The sequence below is a fragment of the Schistocerca nitens genome, chromosome 6 (genome assembly GCF_023898315.1).
Source record: "Schistocerca nitens isolate TAMUIC-IGC-003100 chromosome 6, iqSchNite1.1, whole genome shotgun sequence".
NCBI classification, from domain to species: domain Eukaryota; kingdom Metazoa; phylum Arthropoda; class Insecta; order Orthoptera; family Acrididae; genus Schistocerca; species Schistocerca nitens.
The window spans coordinates 123,923,648-123,943,690 of NC_064619.1; the positions used below are offsets into that span (position 1 = coordinate 123,923,648).

A 20,043-nucleotide genomic window follows, 5' to 3' on the forward strand; every position below is an offset into this window, starting at 1 on the left:
CAAAGCAAATGTCATCCTACCCCACAGATATCATTGTCTGAAAAAAAAGGAATGTTGTACTTATTTTGAATCTTTCATGAGACTCAACTCGAGTAGCATATTTCAGGTACTGGAGTTTCAGAAAAAAATCATTTGCCACATATTTACTGTGCTGATAGAATATCATGATCAAGGAAATTATGTCTGTTAACTATACTTTCTATTAATTTTTTAAAGTATAATCTTGTGAGGTATGGCTTCAGTTGCTCAGTGGATAAGTGGCAGACTATAAATCCAGAGGTCCAGGATTCGATACATGTGAGGAAAACACGACAAGTGTCATCATTCGATTTCCCAGGAACTTCATTCAGTGGAAGAGGAGTCAAAATAAATGAACATATGTCTCAGCTTACCCATACATACTCGACAATTTCTGAAAAAAATGATGGTCATAGTTTTTGAGGTACTTTATGTGCCTTGTACCATGCAATGTCCTCAGTGAAATGGTTGTTTGGTGGTTAGTGTCAAGGCTTTTTTAATTTTGTGCCACTTGTTCAAAACCTGATTATTGTTTTTATTTGTATTGTTCTCATTTATCTACCCATGTCCACAGAAGGTTACTGCATGGATGTTTCTTATCAAATTAGGGGATACAAGGGTGTGATGGTAATAGTAAAATTACAACTGGATTTCTCAATAAGAGTCATACATTTATTGTACAGTACATATGTGTATAGTATGTTGAGGAGTCACAATATTTTTAAATTATCATATTGTAATACTTCACTCTCATAATAATTCTTATATTTTGCCGTGCGGTCTAAGGTGTCTTGCCACGGTTTGCGTGGTTTCCCCCGTTGGAGGTTCGACTCCTCCCTTGGACATGGGTGTGTGTGTGTTCTCCTTAGCATAAGTTAGTTTAATTAGATTAAGTAGTGTGTAAGCCTAGGGACCGATGACCTCAGCAGTTTGGTCCCATGGAAGTTACCGCAAATTTCTTTTATTTTATTCATATGTTTATTCTTCAGAAAAATTTAGTGCATTCCCTGGATGGTACCAACTGTAGAAATATTCCAAAGAGAGAACATATTGAACTGTAAGCCCTCTATAATTGGTTGGATATGCCAGTTCAAGGACTGGAAGAAGGCATATTACCTCCAGTTGGACCATTCTTAGCAAAGCATTTCAGTATTCGAAATGACCTTAAAGTTGAAGACAGTTTTACTTTAATCTTGCTGTACAAGAGACTGGAATTGATGAGGGCTAACCATTTAGACCATATTCACAATATGAAACAAAACAAAAAAATTGTGTTTCCCATACTCCACCCAAAACTATAAGCTTAGCCTCCAGAGCTTTCCATATTGTTTAGATCCAGTAAGAAAACTGCAGAATTTTCTGCTGTAAGAAAAGCTGCTTTCCATGGAAGTATTGATATAGGATCCATAATTTAGCACAGTATTAGATCAAGGAAGCACCTAATATTCAGCCAAACATCCATTACAGCCAGTTGGATTATGGTGTCTCATTACTTGTAATATTGTATATCTTGTACAATAATTAAGTAATTTTTTTGTTCTTTACATTCAGGATATTCTTATTTTATCACTTCAAATTTTGCAAATAATAACTTTGATAAAATTTAATTTGATTTTCATGACCAGAGGACGAGCGATCGTACCGAACTGTTTTCATGAATCTCTACCATGGACAGTTTACGGACATTCAGAGCACGCAGCAATGGTGGGAAATGACAGAGAATTGCAGCGATATCAACCACAAGCTATATCTCCAATATCTACCATATTCAGACTGTGACAGTCTTGTCATTTATACATTCAATGATAAAGTGTTTCCAAGGACACTTTCATTCCTTTCTGCAGGAGGGTGAGTAACTTACTACAAGTTTTTCTGCTCCAAATTTACAATCATTCCCCTCTTACATAGTATCACCCAGTTCGTGTGCTTAATAATATATAATAATTTGTGATGATTTGGAGAACAAATAGAAATAAACAAATGTAATTAACAAAACATTTGATTTGGCCAACAATGGTAGTGTACGTAAAATCAATGCTTATTTATTGTGAAATACTTTTTTTATTTCCAATTAATGTGGCAGAAAAGAGATGGTACTACTATTTAATCAGTCAACAATGCCAGTTGAAGTTTTGTTAACTTCCCCTTCCCTTGTAATTAGACACAGTGTTTCTCCTACAACTGCAAATGTATAAAAAAAACTTAGTCTATAGATTTATCATCAAAACTTAAAAATTATGCTATCACAGTAAATTTTGGTTTAGTATTTATCTGCTTATATTATCCACATTCTCAGAGTTAACACTCAAATCTCTTCTCATGATTCCAGGAACTTACGTGAAACATGCAAATATTTGAGAATTCAGATTTATGTAATATATTTGTAAATTGAAGTTTTTTTAATGATTTGTTTAATCCATTTTCCACTTTTCTGTCCAGCATTCACATAAAAATTGTTAAAATTTCTCCTGCTCAAATAACTTCGTGTTTTCTTTTCAAACTATTTCTGTTAGCAGCTCTACATAAGCACTGCCTAAGAACATGTACATCAAGCTGTAAACTTTGTTTATTTGTTTGTTGGTCCTGTGAATGGAGGACTGTACGGTTGACAAAATATATTGGACCATTCCTGAATTATGATACATATTTCTTGAAATTTGTTACACACATCAGTTAAGCGAAACGTAATGTTACGTAATATTTTGTTATTCTATACACTTTACAAAAAAATTCTTATTTGGTGCTCCAATTTTTTTCTCTAGAGACTTTCTTACCGTATGCAATCAGTGCTTGACCAAGTATCTCTTCACTGTTGATTTTAAATTGTTTCTGTCTATTATTATTTTTGTGGATTTTGGTTACGTATTATACCATGGACCTTGCCATTGGTGGGGAGGCTTTCGTGCCTCAGCGATACAGGTAGCTGTACCCTAGGTCCAACCACAACAGAGGGGTATCTGTTGAGAGGCCAGACAAACGTGTGGTTCCTGAAGAGGGGCAGCAGCCTTTTCAGTAGTTGCAGGGGCAACAGTCTGGATGATTGACTGATCTGGCCCTGTAACACTACCCAAAACGGTCTTGCTGTGCTGGTACTGCAAACGGCTGAAAGCAAGGGGAAACTACAGCTGTAATTTTTCCCGAGGACATGCAGCTTTACTGCATGGTTAAATGATGATGGCGTCCTCTTGGGTAAAATATTCCGGAGGTAAAATAGTCCCCCACTCGGATCTCTGGGCGGGGACTACTCAAGAGGACGTCGCTATCAGGAGAAAGAAAACTGGCGTTCTACTGATCGGAGCGTGGAATGTCAGATCCCTTAATCAGGCAGGTAGGTTAGAAAATTTAAAAAGGGAAATGGATCGGTTAAAGTTAGATATAGTGGGAATTAGTGAAGTTCGGTGGCAGGAGGAACAAGACTTCTGGTCAGGTGAATTCAGGGTTATCAATACAAAATCAAATAGAGGTAATGCTGGAGTAGGTTTAATAATGAATTTAAAAAATTAGGAGTTTGGGTAAGCTACTACAAACAGTATAGTGAATGCATTATTGTGGCCAAGATAGACATGAAGCCCACACCCACCACAGTAGTACAATTTTATATGCCAACTAGCTCTGCAGATGACGAAGAGATTGATGAAATGTATGATGAGTTAAAAGAAATTATTCAGGTAGTGAAGGGAGATGAAAATTTAATAGTCTTGGGTGACTGGAATTAGATAGTAGGAAAAGGAAGAGAAGGAAATGTGGTAGTTGAATATGGAATGGGGGTAAGAAATGAAAGAGGAAGCCGTCTGGTAGAATTTTGCTCAGAGCATAACTTAATCATAGTTAAAACTTGGTTCAACAATCATGAAAGAAGGTTGTATACATGGAAAAGGCCTGGAGATACTGGAAGGTTTCAGATTGATTATATAATGGTAAGACAGAGATTTAGGAACCAGGTTTTAAATTGTAAGACATTTTCTGGGGCGGATGTGGACCCTGACCACAACCTATTGGTTATGAACTGTGGATTAAAACTGAAGAAACTGCAAAAAGGTGGGAATTGAAGGAGATGGGACCTGGATAAACTGACAGAGCCAGAGGTTGGAGAGAGTTTCAGCGAGAGCATAAGGGAACAATTGACAGGAATGAGGGAAAGAAATACAGTAGAAGAAGAATAGGTAGCTTTGAGAGATGAAGTAGTGAAGGCAGCAGAGGATCAAATAGGTAAAAGATGATGGCTAATAGAAATCCTTGGGTAACAGAAGAAATATTGAATTTAATTGATGAAAGGAGAAAATATAAAACACAGTAAATGAAGTAGGCAAAAAGGAATACAAATGTCTCAAAAATGAGATAAACAGGAAGTGCAAAATGGCTAAGCAGGGATGGTAGGAGGACAAATGTAAGGGTATAGAGGCGTATCTCACTAGGGGTAAGATAGATACTGCCTACAGGAAAATTGAAGAGACCTTTGGAGAAAAGAGAACTACTTGTATGAATATCAAGAGCTCAGATGGAAACCCAGTTCTAAGCAAAGAAGGGAAAGCAGAAAGGTGGAAGGAGTATATAGAGGGTCTGTACAAGGTCGATGTACTTGAGGACAATAGTATGGAAATGGAAGAGGATGTAGACGAAGATGAAATGGGAGATATGATAATGTGTGAAGAGTTTGACACAGCACTGAAAGACATACGTCAAAACAAGGCCCCAGAACTAGACAACATTCCATTAGAACTACTGACAGCCTTGGGAGAACCAGCCCTGACAAAACTCTACCATCTGGTGAGCAAGATGTATCAGACAGGCGAAATACCCTCAGACTTCAAGAAGAATATAATCATCCCAATCCCAAAGAAAGCAGGTGTTGACAGATGTGAAAATTGCTGAACTATCAGTTTAATTAGTCACGGCTGCAAAATACTAATGCGAATTCTTTACAGACGGATGGAAAAACTGGTAGAAGCTGACCTCAGGGAAGATCTGTTTGGATTCTGTAGAAATATGGGTACACGTGAGGCAATATTGACCCTACGACTTATCTTAGAAGATAGATAGAGGAAAGACAAACCTACATTTCTAGCATTTGTAGACTTAGAGAAGGCTTTTGACAATGTTGACTGGAATACTCTCTTTCAAATTCTGAAGGTGGCAGGGGTAAAATACAGGGAGCAAAAGGCTATTTAAAATTTGTACAGAAGCCAGATGGCGGTTATAAGAGTCGAGGGGCATGAGAGGGAAGCAGTGATTTGGAAGGGAGTGAGACAGGATTGTAGCTTATGACCGATGTTATTCAATCTGTATATTGAGCAAGCAGTAAAGGAAACAAAAGATAAATTCAGAGTAGGTATTAAAATCCAGGGAGAAGAAATAAAAACTTTGAGGTTCGCCGATGACATTGTAATTCTGTTAGAGACAGCAAAGGACTTGGAATAGCAGTTGAACGGAATGGACAGTGTCTTGAGAGGATGGTATGAGATGAACATCAACAAAAGCAAAATGGGGATAATGTAATGTAGTCGAATTAAGTCGGGTGATGCTGAGGGAATTCGATTAGGAAATGAGACACTTAAAGTGGTGAATGAGTTTTGCTATTTGGGAAGCAAAATAACTGGTGATGGCCGAAGTAGAGAGGATATAAAATGTAGCATGGCAATGGCAAGGAAAGTGTTTCTGAAGAAGAGGAATTTGTTGACATCGAGTATAGATTTAAGTGTCAGGAAGTTGTTTCTGAAAGTATTTGTATGGAGTGTAACCATGTATGGATGTGAAACATGGACAATAAATAGTTTGGACAAGAAGAGAATAGAATCTTTCGAAATGTGGTGCTACAGAAGAATGCTTAAGATTAGATGGGTAGATCGCATAACTAATAAGGAGGTATTGAATGGAATTGAGGAGAAGAGAAATTTGTGGCACAACTTGACTAGAAGAAGGGATCGGTTGGTAGGACATATTCTGAGACATCAAGGGATCACCAATTTAGTACTGTAGGGCAGCGTGGAGGATAAAAATCATAGAGGGAGACCAAGAGATGAATACATTAAGCAGCTTCAGAAGGATGTAGGTTGCAGTAGGTACTGGGAGATGAAGTAGCTTGCACGGGATAGAGTAGCATGGAGAGCTGCATCAAACCAGTCTCTGGACTGAAGACAACAACAATAACAACAACATTATACAGTTTGATGCCAGAAGGGAGTTCACACTGATCTCTACTCAAGAACTACCCTTCAGAGACATGTGTGTCAGCAGTGTTGGTGCCAAAACAAAGAAAAAGAATGCAAAAGTATGACTTTATATAATATCATCACTTAGTACAACAGCTAGATAACATAAAATAACTGTTATTGAAAGAAACACATTTGAAAAATTCTCAGAATTTTAAATTTTCACTGTTCACAAAGTGTTGCAAATAATTTTGATATGATGGGTTCATTTAGTTTGAAAATGTTAGTACTTTTAAGTTTGTTCTGATTTTCCTTTCAAAATCAATTTCTTATTACTAAAAATGAGATATCTACTTCTTGCACTGGCACTGATGGTGAGTTACCTACTTCCGATTGCCGAAATAAGTCAACAGCTGCCGTAAACACATTTGTTTGTGAAGAAATACATACTAATGTTGAAACATACAAGAATTGTTTCAATCATTGACTACAAAGTGAAATTATCTGAAATACCCTGTTATTAATGGATGCTGTTTTGTGAAATTCAGCGAGTATATCCTCTGCTGTCCAGTTGGCTTCCTATTCTCATCTTCTTTCCTAATAGTGAAGTGGTGATTTAGATGATACTCCCAATCAATATCCTTCTCATGGGTTATTTCATTAACAACATAAGGTTTGTCACCCTTTCTTCTTGCGCATCTGACAATAGTCTTTTGGTGTGTAGTAATTGCTGAATTGAGTTGCGTTCCATTTCACTGTAACCAACAACCATGCATTTTAAATCAATGGTTTCTAAGTTAGGTATTAAGTAAACAGCAGCCAAGCACATTGAGGTAACAAATTTTTTATTTGTTTCTATTGTGTTCTCCATAGCGATCACTAAAACAGGAAATTTTGTTTACCATTGCAGGGAGAAATTTGAAATTTTTGCACAAAGAACTTGCCATCTTGTACCTTCCTTGATTTCCCTCTATTTCTGACTACAGGAAACAATCCTGAAGCAGCCAAAGCCTACATTTACAGGAAGATATTTTCAGAAATGTAAAGTCTCAGTTTCCCACATCCCAAAAAAGTCCACTGTCATCTATGCATGGCCTGAGTACAATTGGGCCAATAAAGATGAACTTAAACCTAATTATAATGCTCACCTTTTAGCAAAAGATAGCACTCAAGAGGAGAAGAAACTAGACGAGAAGCAAGCAGCAAGCATATGCAACATTTGTAAGTTCAGCTTTAATCTCCAGCACGTTTTGTTAGCACCAACTGATCCCACCAATTATTCTTTGTCTAATAAACAATGATAGAAATCTTTCAATTTTACATTGTATGACCTAAAATCAAAATAAGGAGATTGTTTCACATGGTTGGAAATAGAAGGAAAATGAGGAAGCTGTGAGATAGCAAGCTGTTTGTAAGAGTATTTCAAATCCCTCCCTGCAATGGTAAACCACATTTCCTGTTTTTGTGATTACAGTGGAGGACGTAATCTAAACAAATTTGTTGCTGCAATGTGCTGTTCAGGAAATACCTAACCTAGGAGCCATTGATTCAAAATTCATGGTTGTTGGTCATAGTGAATCTGAATGCTGCTCAATAATTCAGTAATCCCTACAGAGCAATCTTCACTCTTTACAGCATAAACTGAACAAGAGCAATGTTCACCAAACATTGTTGGCAGTTTAGACAGTATTATTAATGAACAGTCTGCAGCTCGTGGTCTCACGGTAGTGTTCTCACTTCCCGAGCACGGAGTCCTGGGTTCGATTCCCACCAGGATCAGAAATTTTTACTTGCCTCGAGATGAATGGGTGTTGTTGTATCATCTTCATCATTCATCCCCATTACGGTCAGAGGAAGGCAGTGGCAAACCACCTCCACTAGGACCTTGCCTAGTACGGCGGTGCAGGTCTTCCGCATCTCTCCCCACTCTCCGTCAAGGAGTATGGGACTTCATCATCATCATCATCATCATGAATGAACAGGCTATGACACTGAAGTATTACAACTACATAACTCAGTATATCAAGTTCTAGCATTATAGTTATCTCCTCATTGGCAGCCCATATTGTGGCACAACTGGGCAGCTCAAGATATCTATTTTTTGTTGAAATGTGTATTGTGTCACTACATTAAATCCTGAGTAGTATCCAGTTGTAGCATTAAATTACCTAGTTGTAGCATTAAATATGGCACATCAAGTGGCCAGAGTCATATAGATAACTGAAAAGTGCAAAAAAATTAGTTACTTAGTTGGCGATAAACTATCATAGCATAGTTGGTCATGACTCATCTACAGGAGGCGATATTTCAATACCGCCAATAAGCACACATAAAAGTGCCATACGCTATCCTAGTTTTTGGAACAAATATTACCTACTAGTAACTTGCTTTTCCCTCTTAACTTTCCCAACCTACCTGTCTTGCTCCTCAAGTATGTGATCATACTGTTGATTTATAACAACAAATTTTAAATCTATTATTTTTTCTTTTGCGACAGATTTTCTGGGTAGTATGGATATGGATTTTAATTTTGCTAACACCATAATTCAAAATTTCAGTGTAATAGTTACAAAATATTACTGTATTCTCATTAATTGACAAATAACAAAATTAGTGTTTGTTTTCACTGTTTTATTACATAACTGTTTAATTACATAACTTTATTTCATTTGTAGCAGAACTGTTCCTTTAAATTTGCACACAAGATAGGTTACTTTAAACAGTTATGGTGCAGAAATCAAGTATTCTGTGTAAGTAACAGTTTCTATAAACTTCACCTGTGAGTAATCAGAACGTTGACACTTTCTTTGACTCTCCTGTGAGTGTTTTTCTGATTCTGTATGATTCTCAAAAGCCCTGACAAGTTTTAGCCCAAGTCATTGAAAATTCATATTTCAAATTTTATTACTCATGCAATTCATTATTTTAAATTGAATAGCATTTATTATGTATAAATTGCTCAGTGATAGTCATAACTTATTGCACATTGTAATCTTACCCTCCCTCATTTCGCCTGTTGATTCTCATTCCTTTTGTAATTAGCTTCAAGAGGAGTAAGATTTACAAATAACTTTTTTACTTGCCTTCTTTTCTTTTAGTTGGCCCCAGTTCGTCACATCTATAGGTTGGTTCTTGAGGTTGAAATTTTTGACATTGTAGGTTCCAAATGACATGATAATGTTGAAGTAAGCGTGTTCCGTAATTTCTGTTTCTGAAATTTTATTATATCACATTTTTCTATATCAGACTGTCTTTACTATCTCCACTTTTAAATCAAGAATTAAATTGTTATTGCTAAAATTGAAAAACTCATCCGATCACATCAGAGGTATACCCACTACTACTAACTCATTCTGCGGTACTATCAATATTCCGAAGAGTTTACAAACTTTCTTCCAAATGACTCTCTACCAATCCATACCACTATTCTATAAATGATTCCAGAAATAAATTTTATAATTAGCATCAGATTGTGCAATTAATAATAGGAATCTTAAGTGTGCCAAAAATTTCGTAATATTTCGTAATTTCAGGTGTTTCTAAAAGAAGAGTAATTTTAACTGTACATATAGTGCTAGTACAAATTGATTGTGATAAATAAAATAAAATAATTTCCTTTTATTCATTTTAGCCTGAAATATAATACATTGTATGCAAAATCATATGAAATTCTTTCAGTTAAACAGCTGAGATAATATTGACCTGTTTAAAAGGTATAAAGTATTTTTGGTATCGATAACTTCTTTTGAATAAAGGTAATGTTAGAGGAGGGTGTCCTTTTACAATATAGATTCTCATAACTTACAAACAGTTGGATTAGACATGGCTGCCTAGTAACGCATAGCCAATCCTCTTGTCCTAAAGAGATTTCGTGACATGACCCCAGAAAACATCAGAAGCATGGCCCAACAACCACTTCCCACAACACTTGGAGATCCACACATCTCACTCACTGGCATTCCAGTTCTACGTTTACATCTAAATATATATTCTACAAACCACTGTGAAGCACATGCCGAGAGTACTTCCCTTTGTACTATATATTAAGGTATCTTCTTATTCCATTTGTGTATGAAGAAGGGGAAGAAAGACTGCTTAAATGCATGTGCATGTTGTAGTTAGTTGAATCTTGTCTTTGCAGCCCTTACATAAGCAATAAGTACAATACTACTCCTAGATTCTTGGTCTTCAAGCTTTGCCAATAGTCTTTCACGAGATATGGGATGTGTCTACAAGCATCTATCAATTCAGGTTTTCCACTGTTCCCACAGCACACTTAATGTGAGTTGAACAAACCTGTGATCATTTACTTATTTATTTATTCCATGTGATCTGATGGTACACAGTGTGTTGCGGATGTCGGAAAATATCATTTAACATTGTTAACATATATTAACGTAAGCCTATAGTATCTAATGTATTATATTGCTCAATGTTTTCAATTTAACACAAACAGCAAGATTACTGTTCTGAGTATTCATTTGTGCTGTACTTCTTCATACGCATTTAATATCCCTCATTAGTCTTAGTTGGTGTGGATCCTGCTCACTGTAGTGATATTCTAAGATGAGACATAAATAAATAAAATAAAAAATAACATGGGTGAAGTAGTTCTTGCATAACATTTTTTTAAAATTATGCACAGGTTCTTACATATTTCAATAGGGTTTAAAGATTTCATGGCTTGATTTGCAGCACTTCATTTTTTGGCACATAGTTCTTGTTTGTTCACAAAAAATTCACTTATGTTTTTCCTATTTTGTTGTTCTCAGTTTGACAGGCTGGAGTAAACTTGTTTCCAGTAACAAACTTCACAGAGTGTGGTTGCTTGTTTTCACTTACTGGTCTGCTTTTGGGATAAATTCTTTCACAGGCCAGAATTACATTTGTACTGAGAACTACTTTCAAGGCATGTGTTTTCTTTTTGTTTACAAATGAATTTCTGTATGTGCTCTGCTCAATCACAGCTTATGATTTTCTTTCATGAGCTACGCAATTTATTATGCATAACTTCAACAATTTTCTGCAGACTCTTAATATGTTCATTTAGCTTTTTTGTAACGTCACTGTAGTGCACACACTGATAGTTTTCAACCACAAAACTGTGACACTCACACACAGGAGTATTACAGACAGTCAAACTCACACCATATTGTATACCACTATGTTGTATACATTCATAGAATAGTGTTAAGTAGCACAATATTAGAAATCTCAAAAATTTATCAAAATATTAATTTGTTTTTGTGCATCAACATCAACTAAACTCTCAGTCTTGTCTCAGCTAACTTGAATAAAGCTCATTTCCTCTTGTGTACAGAAGTATTGACATCCTACAAAATGTATAGCTGCTCAGTTTTAAGCTAAAAATAATGTAATAATACTGCAGGCATCACTTACATTTTGCTAGAAATAGCTATGGACAGACAAGATAACTATCATGACACAAACTTTATGGTCATTAACTCGTTTGGGTGAAGTGAGGTGATGTTGTGTCTAAAATTACCCTCTGTGACACACTTAACAGGATATCCAAAATGTTGATGTAGATAGAGTTTGCCAGAGTTTTAAGGGGTAGAGCCACGTAGCAGCTGACCCTCGCAGCCAGTGGCATTATATCAGGGAAACTTGACCGTCTGTGAAGGTTCAGTGCTTCAACATGGACGATCCCACATTCATCTCAAAATACTAGTTCTTTGTACATAACTTGTTTATAGAGATCTGAAGTTTTAACTTTATACTTGTCAGATAAGAGCATATTTTCTCATTATGTGTATGCCCATAGCAAATGAAAACCCCTCAATATTGGCCATTCACTTTTGGTAGAATGTCATGTAAGCTTCTGGAAACGTGTGACTAATTATATTTGTAGTGTTTCAGGTTGAGGACAACATGCATTACATCAGCAGGAGGTTACTGAGACATTAGGAGGTTACTGAGACATTGTGACTGTTCTCTTTCAACAGTGAAAGTTATAGGCTTTGTCAGCAATAAATTTGTGTGTGTGTATGTGTGTGTGTGTGTGTGTGTGAGAGAGAGAGAGAGAGAGAGAGAGAGAGAGATAATATAGACAAGCACTGACAGAAAAAAACTGCAACACCAAAAAATAATTACTATAGAGTAATGAAATTTTGGGAATACATTTGTCTAAGTAACATAGGTAGATAATTAACACTGCAAGATCACAGGTTATTGTAACTTTGAGGTATCCCATTGCAAATGTGAAATGCTGGTACACTAATAAATGGTGTAACCACCAGAATGTAGAATGGAAGCATGCGAACATGCATGCATTGTGTTATACAAGTGCCAGATGCCTGTTTGTGGGATGGAGTTCCATGCCTGTTGCATTTTGTTGGTTAATACAGGTATGGGTAATGCTGGTTGTGGATGATGCTGGAATTGTCATCTAGTGATGTCCCAATTGTGCTTAAATGGAGACAGATCCGGTGATCTAGCAGGCCTAGCCAACATGTTGGCATTTTGTAGAACATATTGGGTTACAAGAGCAGCGTCTGGGCAAGCATTATCCTGTCGGAAAACACCTCCTGGAATGCCGTTCACGAATGACAGCACGTGTCGAATTACCTGATCGACATAGAGATTTGTGGTCAGGGTGTGGGACAACCACAGGAGTGCTCCTGCTGTCAGATGAAATCACACCCTACACCATAACTCCAGGTGTAGCTCCATTGAGTCTAGGATGTAGATAGGCTGGTTGCAGGCCCTCAACTGGCCTCCTCTGAACCAACACACAGTCATCACTGGCACTGAGGCAGAACCAGCTTTAGTTCTCACTTGAAACCACTGAAGTTGCAAATGGCAGTGGCTTGAGGTCAGTGGAATGCAGGCTACAGTGCGTCTGGCTTGGAGCTGTCCTTTGAAGTACACGATTTGGAATAGTTCATTGTGTCACTGTGGTGCCCAGTGCTGCTCAAGTTGCTGCTGGAGATGCAGTACAGTGTGCCAGAGCCGTATGCCAAACACAATGGTCTTCCCTTTCGGTAGTGTCGTGTGGCCGTCGAGACCCCATTCTTCTTGCGACCAAATGTTCCTGTGACCGATGCTGCCAACAGTTGAGTACAGTGGCTACATTCCTGCTAAGTCTTTCTGCAATATTGCAGTTGGGACATCCAGCTTCTTGAAGCCATATTACACGACCTCATTTAAATTCATTAAGGTGTTGATAATGGTGTCTTTGTCACCTTAAAAAGACATTCTTGACTATTATCCACTCGCCATATTGAATCCCAAAGGTAACTAATGCTCATGACCTTTACTATGTGTATTTAAAGCAAACTTGATTTGTGTCCTCGTAGTGGCACTACTAGCGCCACTCGTATGTGACTGGTGTGAAAATTTAATAAACATCATCTTTCTCATGTAGAAACACACCTACCCCCTTTGTTTATGTTGCACAAATTCTTTTTTGTGTAGCGATTTTTGTTACATAATTTTGTACTTTCTGGTACTCCACTGAAGAAAGATTTTTGTTAAGAAACTGTGTAGCAGGCTGTTCAACTTTATCATGGAAGTATGTCTTACTGACTAGCTCTCCTACAAATTAACTGAAACTTTTTTGTGTGTGTCTTTTGTTCACATTAATGACTAGAACAGATACAGTGATGCAAACATGGATCACCACGCTCACAGTCTAGGTGCAGAGTTCATAGACTGATAAATCAAAATACATGCTCTTTTAGTGGATGAGTTCGTTTTGTTCTTGCATCACTCCGAGGAGCTACCGTGTATTGATATTCCTTTTTCCTTGTGCTCTACACCAGAAAGCAACTTTCTATTACAAGCAGGCTAGATCAATGCTTACATCAGTCACCTTGTAGTTTTAGAGGTCTATATTGAGTAACCATCTTGCTTTGGAGAAGAATGAGTATTGATACCTCAGTTAGCATATGTTTTGAGTTTGTATGTACCATGCAACATATAATTTGAAAGTCCATTGTTAAGTCATTTTCTCAAATAAATTTAAATTAATGTACCCTTTTCACTGAAGAAAGATTTTTGTTAAGAAACTGTGTAGCAGGCTGTTCAACTTTATCATTTGTCCACGTATAGATGCTGAATGATCCAAAAAGTTTGATAAAGAATATTGACTGAAGCTTACATCTAATGATAAAGTTGCATCTCATAGCTCTTGACCATATAGAATTCCCCTCTCCCCCTCCTCAACATGATATGCATTCTGCACATATTGCTCCTTTAAATCAATTAATGAGACATTTTTGTATAAAATATTCATACAGTTTGTGTGTATGAAATAGGAAAAGATGTGTGCTAAGAGTGGGGCAGGGGTAATTGACTTTGATATGTATTTCAGCTGAAAAGTATTTTGCTGTGTATTAGAAGAAATTGACATGAAATGTTCTTTTATTTCCCGAGACTCTCATAAGCAATGTTATATCCTTGAGAAAAGTTGTAATTGTTTTTTCTTTATTTTTGTAAATCTTTTGTTTATTGAAACAGAACACTGAGATAAAATGTTTTTTTTACTAGAATCATCGGCTTATATACAACAATGGTATTGGTAGCCGGTAGAGTGATTCGCGGCTTCATCTCTGGAGTATCCTATAAGATAATGTTTACTGAACTTCCTAATGTGGATCGTGTTCTACAGGTAAATTATAGACTTATCAATGGTCCAGAATACTGTTATTTATTAATGTGTATGTTTACATTGTCAGAATCATCGGTCTGTACACCACTTTGGTGTTGGTTGCAAGTAGCTTGTTGAGGAATCACTTCACTGGACTTTGCTTCAAGATAATGTTTGATGACATGCCTAATGTGGATAGGATTCTTCAGGTAAGAGGAGTTCCCTGAATTGCTGAAGTAGCGGCTTCAGTGGATGCTCCAGTTAGCTGGCTGAACAGTGTGCTTGGAGGAATGCCAGTTACCATCATAGAAGTGCTATATCTGCTTTCATTTTTATGTCCATGTCATTCACATCTGACTTAGATTCAGCAGGAAGAAGCTGGAATTTTAGCTTTCTGTGCCATGTGCTTGATGAGACAATAGGATTCAATAAATGTACAAATATTTTCAAAGAACAGGTTATGTCCCATTATGTTTCACTGCTCTGCTGTATGTTGTAACATATCACAAATGAAATCAGTCGGCATTTGTAAATACATCCAAATAAACATACATTTGTTTCTTTTTCTTAATAGGTCCACATTTAGTTTGGATCTTTTCCTTTAGAAAAATTCTAAATATATCATGCATAATGTGTACATAGCATAAAATTTCATCGTGTACATAATCATTATCATCAGTCTTTTATTATTTTGCATTTATATATTTCATTGCTAAAGCATCAGACAAGCACTTGTATAAGCACATTCTTCTTCTTCCTCCTTACATTCCATAGAAAAAGCGTCGTTGCAAATTTCAGTATTATTGTAGGTGCAATAAATATATGTATATTTTAAGTTTTTTTCAGATACACCATTTTAATGTATCTCATCTGGAGTTTGACTCTCTCTCTCTCTCTCTCTCTCTCTCTCTCTCTCTCTCTCTCTCTCTAGATGTCAGTATTGGCCTGTGTCAGCTTCCTCCACCCTTTAATTCTCTTTCAGTTCTGCAATTTAAAGCACAGGTATCTAAGGCTGAATGTTGTAAAGCACTTCAATGTTTTACCATTTAGTCATCAGTTATATTACTAGTGTAAATATTGTTATACATTTCTTACATACATTTGTTTACAAGTAAGAAAAAATAAATATATAATAAATATATATATAATAAATAAGTATATACAATGTTAATCTATAAATTATATTTCAGCTATGTCACGACATATACCTTGTGAGAGAAAGTGGTGAACTTGCCTTAGAAGAAGATTTGTTTGCTAAGCTTGTCTTCCTCTACCGGTCACCAGAAACACTTATCAAATGGACCAGACCGAGAGAGGAAGGGGAACTTGAAGGCGATGAAGCAGGAGATGTTCGATCAGCTGCTATGCAGTAATCATAGTGCAGTGGTTATTAATTTGAAGATAGGATGCATTGTGCTGTGTGTCCATACAATATGAAAGTTTCATTTTGCTTTGAGAAAAAAGTGGGTTATGGACAACATTGCTGTTTCAGAAAAGATCAGATTACTTACTGAAGTAATTTTCAGCTCCTCAAGTATCAGTCTGTTACGTGACAAAGAAACATTTTCAGGGAGTTTATTCTTATGTGAAACACAGTTGACATTAATCCACAAGATGTAGCTGTGCTGTTTTAAGCATCTGTATCATATTGCAAAAAAGGGAGCTGAACTCCACAAATAATCCATAAAAAAAATAAGAAGATTGAAGTTTGACTTCCTCAGTGACATTGGACAACATTCAGATGATGTGGCATGTGTTGCTTGCAAGGCTGAAGTATTTCAAATACTATTTTATTTACAATGCCTAAATGAACATAGTAATGCTGTATTTATATATTCTTTATATTTAATATGATACTGTTGGGTAGTGCTTTTTAACATAATTGTAATTGATACAACTATTTAGTGAACTTTTATATACTTTTATATGCTAGTGTGAACATGATCATATAACTGCTGAATGATAAATGCTATTTTGTGGAATTTAGCACATTACTTTACAATACAGTCCTGTTTGTGTGAATGATTTATACTAATGAGATTTGTAGTGGTTGTTTTGTATGGTGCAATGAAAATGACTGGAGATTGTGATTATATTTCATCCAGTGGCTTATATATAAAACAATTTTGTATATGTATGTTTCAATTAATAATGTTTATTTTTTAATTACTGGCATGCAAGAACTTCCACACATCCACAAACTGTTGCAAAAATATGCTGTTCATATGCAAATGAATAAAAGAGCTTTTTTTACATACATGAACAATTAGTATTTTTGTTGTTATTTATCAGTAAGTAATGAAAATTTGTACACATGTAGATATTGACAGTCAGTAACACTATCATTCAATTTAGCTCCTGTTGTAAACTTTGCTACTAGGATATGTAAATGCTCTGAGACTGCTATTGATAATATCTTTGTAGACAAATCTAGGGGAAAAAGTCATATCACAAACCCATAGTAAATGGGCTATCTAATCATGATATCTTGTGTTAAATGTTGAAACTTGTCAGGATAAAAAAAATCTATTAAATCTGAGTACAAGAGGGTAATAAATAATTCAAAACTGAAAAATTCAGAAAATTGCTCAAAGACATGAACTGGGTAGATGTTTACAATACTTCTGAGTCAAATGGAAAATACAACACATTCATTAATAAAGTTATCTCCACTTTTGAAAATTGTTTTCCCCTAAAGGTAAATCACATCACACAGAAGTCAAAAAATAAACTGTAGATTACACAAGGAATAAATATATCACGTGGGACAAAAAGGAGACTGTATCGACTATCTAGGAACAGCTCTGACATTAGAATTGTAATACATTACAAATAATACAGCAAAATATTGAAGCAAGTAATCCAGAAATCGAAGCAGCTTTATTATGAGAAAAAGATAATTACATCAGGCAATAAAATAAAAACTGTATGGGATATAGTGAAGACAGATACAGGTGGGGCCAGAAAGGAAGAGGAACAGATAGCTCTAAAAATAAATGAGACTTTGGTAACAAGTACATGTAGCATTGCAAACCTCTTAAACACATACTTCATTTCTGTTTCTGACAGCTTGGCGTTATCAGGTTCGGTGAACAGTGCAATGGAGTATCTGAGACCAGTCTTTAAAAATAACTTCAGTAAAATGGAAATGACACTCACATCTCCCAAAGAAGTAGCATCCATTATAAAATTGTTAAAGTCTAAGCAATCCTGTGGGTATGATAACATATCAACGAAGTTAATCTAAGAGCGCTCATGCGAGTTGAGTTCTATCTTAAATTATATGTGTAATCAATCTCTTATCAGCAGAACATTTCCAGACTGACTTAAATATGCTGAAGTTAAGCCTCTTTCCAAGAAGGGGGATAAAGAGATACCATCAAACTATTGACCGATTTCACTTTTCTTGGCTTTCTCAAAAATATTTGAAAAGGTTGTGTTCAAGTGTCTCCTTAAGCATCTGACTGCAAATAATCTATATCTACATCTACATGGATACTATGCAAATCACATTTAAGTGTCTGGTAGAGGGTTCATCGAACCACCTTCACAATTCCCTATTATTCCAATCTCGTATAGCATGCAAAAAGAACAAACACCTATATGTTTCCGTACGAGCTCTGATTTCCCTTATTTTATCATGGTGATCATTTCTTCCTATGTAGGTTGGTGTCAACAAAGTATGTTTGCATTCAGAGTAGAAAGTTGGTGATTGGAATTTGGTGAGAAAATTCTGTCCCAACGAAAACTGCCTTTCTGTTAATAATGTCGAGCCCAAATCGTGTATCATTTCAGTGACACTCTCTCCCATATTTCGTGATAATACAAAACACACTGCCCTTCTCTGAAATTTTTTGATGTACTCATTCAGTCCTATATGGTAAGGATCCCACATTGTGCAGCAGTATTCTAAAAGAGGGTGGACAAGTGTAGTGTAGGCAGTCTCCTTAGTAGATCTGTTACATTTTCTAAGTGTCGTGCCAGTGAAATGGATTCTTTGGTTAGCCTTCCCCACAACGTTTTCTATGTGTTCCTTCCAATTTAAGTTGTTCGTAATTGTAATTCCCATGTATTTAGTTGAATGTAAGGCCTTTAGATTTCACTAATTTATTGTGTAACTGAAGTTTAATGAATTCCTTTTAGAACTCATGTGGATGACCTCACACTTTTCTTTATTTAGGGTCAACTGCCAATTTTCACACCATTCAGATATCTTTTCTAAATCGTTTTGATCTTCTGATGACTTTATTAGTCGATAAACAACAGCATCATCTGCTAACGACCTATATAGATAAGAAACAGCAAAGGGCCTATAACACTACCTTGGAGAACACCAGAAATAGCTTCTGTTTTACTCGAAGACTTTCCATCAATTACTACAAACTGTGACCTCTCTGACAGGAAATCACAAATCCAGTCACATAACAGATGATATTCCATAAGCAAGCAATTTCAATAAAAGCCGCTTGTGTGGTACAGTGTCAAAAGCATTCTGGAAATCCAGAAATATGGAATTGATCTGAAATCCCGTGTCAATAGCACTCAGCACTTCATGCGAATAAAGAGCTAGTTGTGTTTCACAAGAATGATATTTTTTAAACCCATGTTGACTGTGTGTCAGTAGTCCGTTTCCTTCTAGGTAATTCATAATGTTCAAACACAATACATGCTCCAGAATCCTGCTGCATGTCGATGTTAATCATATGAGCCGGTAATTAAGAGGGTTACTCCTATTAGCTTTCTTGAATATTGCTGTGACCTGTGCAACTTTCCAGTCTTTGGGTACGGATCTTTCGTCGAGCAAATGGTTGTATATTATTGTTAAGTGTGGAGCTAATGCATCAGCATACTCTGAAAGGAACCTAATTGGTATACTGTCTGGACCAGAAGACTTGCTTTTATTAAGTGATTTAAGTTGCTTCACTACTCCGAGGATATTTACTTCTACGTTACTCATGTTGGCAGCTGTTCTTGATTCGAATTCTGGAATATTTACATCGTCTTCTTTTGTGAAGGCATTTTGGAAGGCTGTGTTTAGTAACTCTGCTTTGGCAGCACTGTCTTCAATAGTATCTCCATTGCTATCGCGCAGAGAAGGCATTGATTGTTTCTTGCCGCTAACATATTTCACATACGACCAGAATCTCTTTGGATTTTCTGCCAGGTTTCAAGACAAGTTTCGTTGTGGAAACTGTTATAAGCATCTTGCATTGAAGTCTGTGCTGACTTTTGAGCTTCTGTAAAAGATCGCCAATCTCCGGCTTT

General features: G+C 36.2%; 1 protein-coding gene across 1 annotated transcript in view; it reads left to right on the top strand.

The window, feature by feature from the left end:
* Positions 1-16,217, top strand: part of LOC126263224 (piezo-type mechanosensitive ion channel component) — a 686,714-nt gene extending 670,497 nt beyond the window's left edge. Inside the window, exons 45-47 of the mRNA XM_049960308.1 lie at positions 1,644-1,866; positions 14,679-14,799; positions 15,969-16,217. Coding sequence (XP_049816265.1) covers positions 1,644-1,866; positions 14,679-14,799; positions 15,969-16,151 — 527 coding nt within the window. The 3' untranslated portion in view covers positions 16,152-16,217. The remainder of the gene's footprint in view (positions 1-1,643; positions 1,867-14,678; positions 14,800-15,968) is intronic.
* Positions 16,218-20,043: the final 3,826 nt, after the last annotated feature.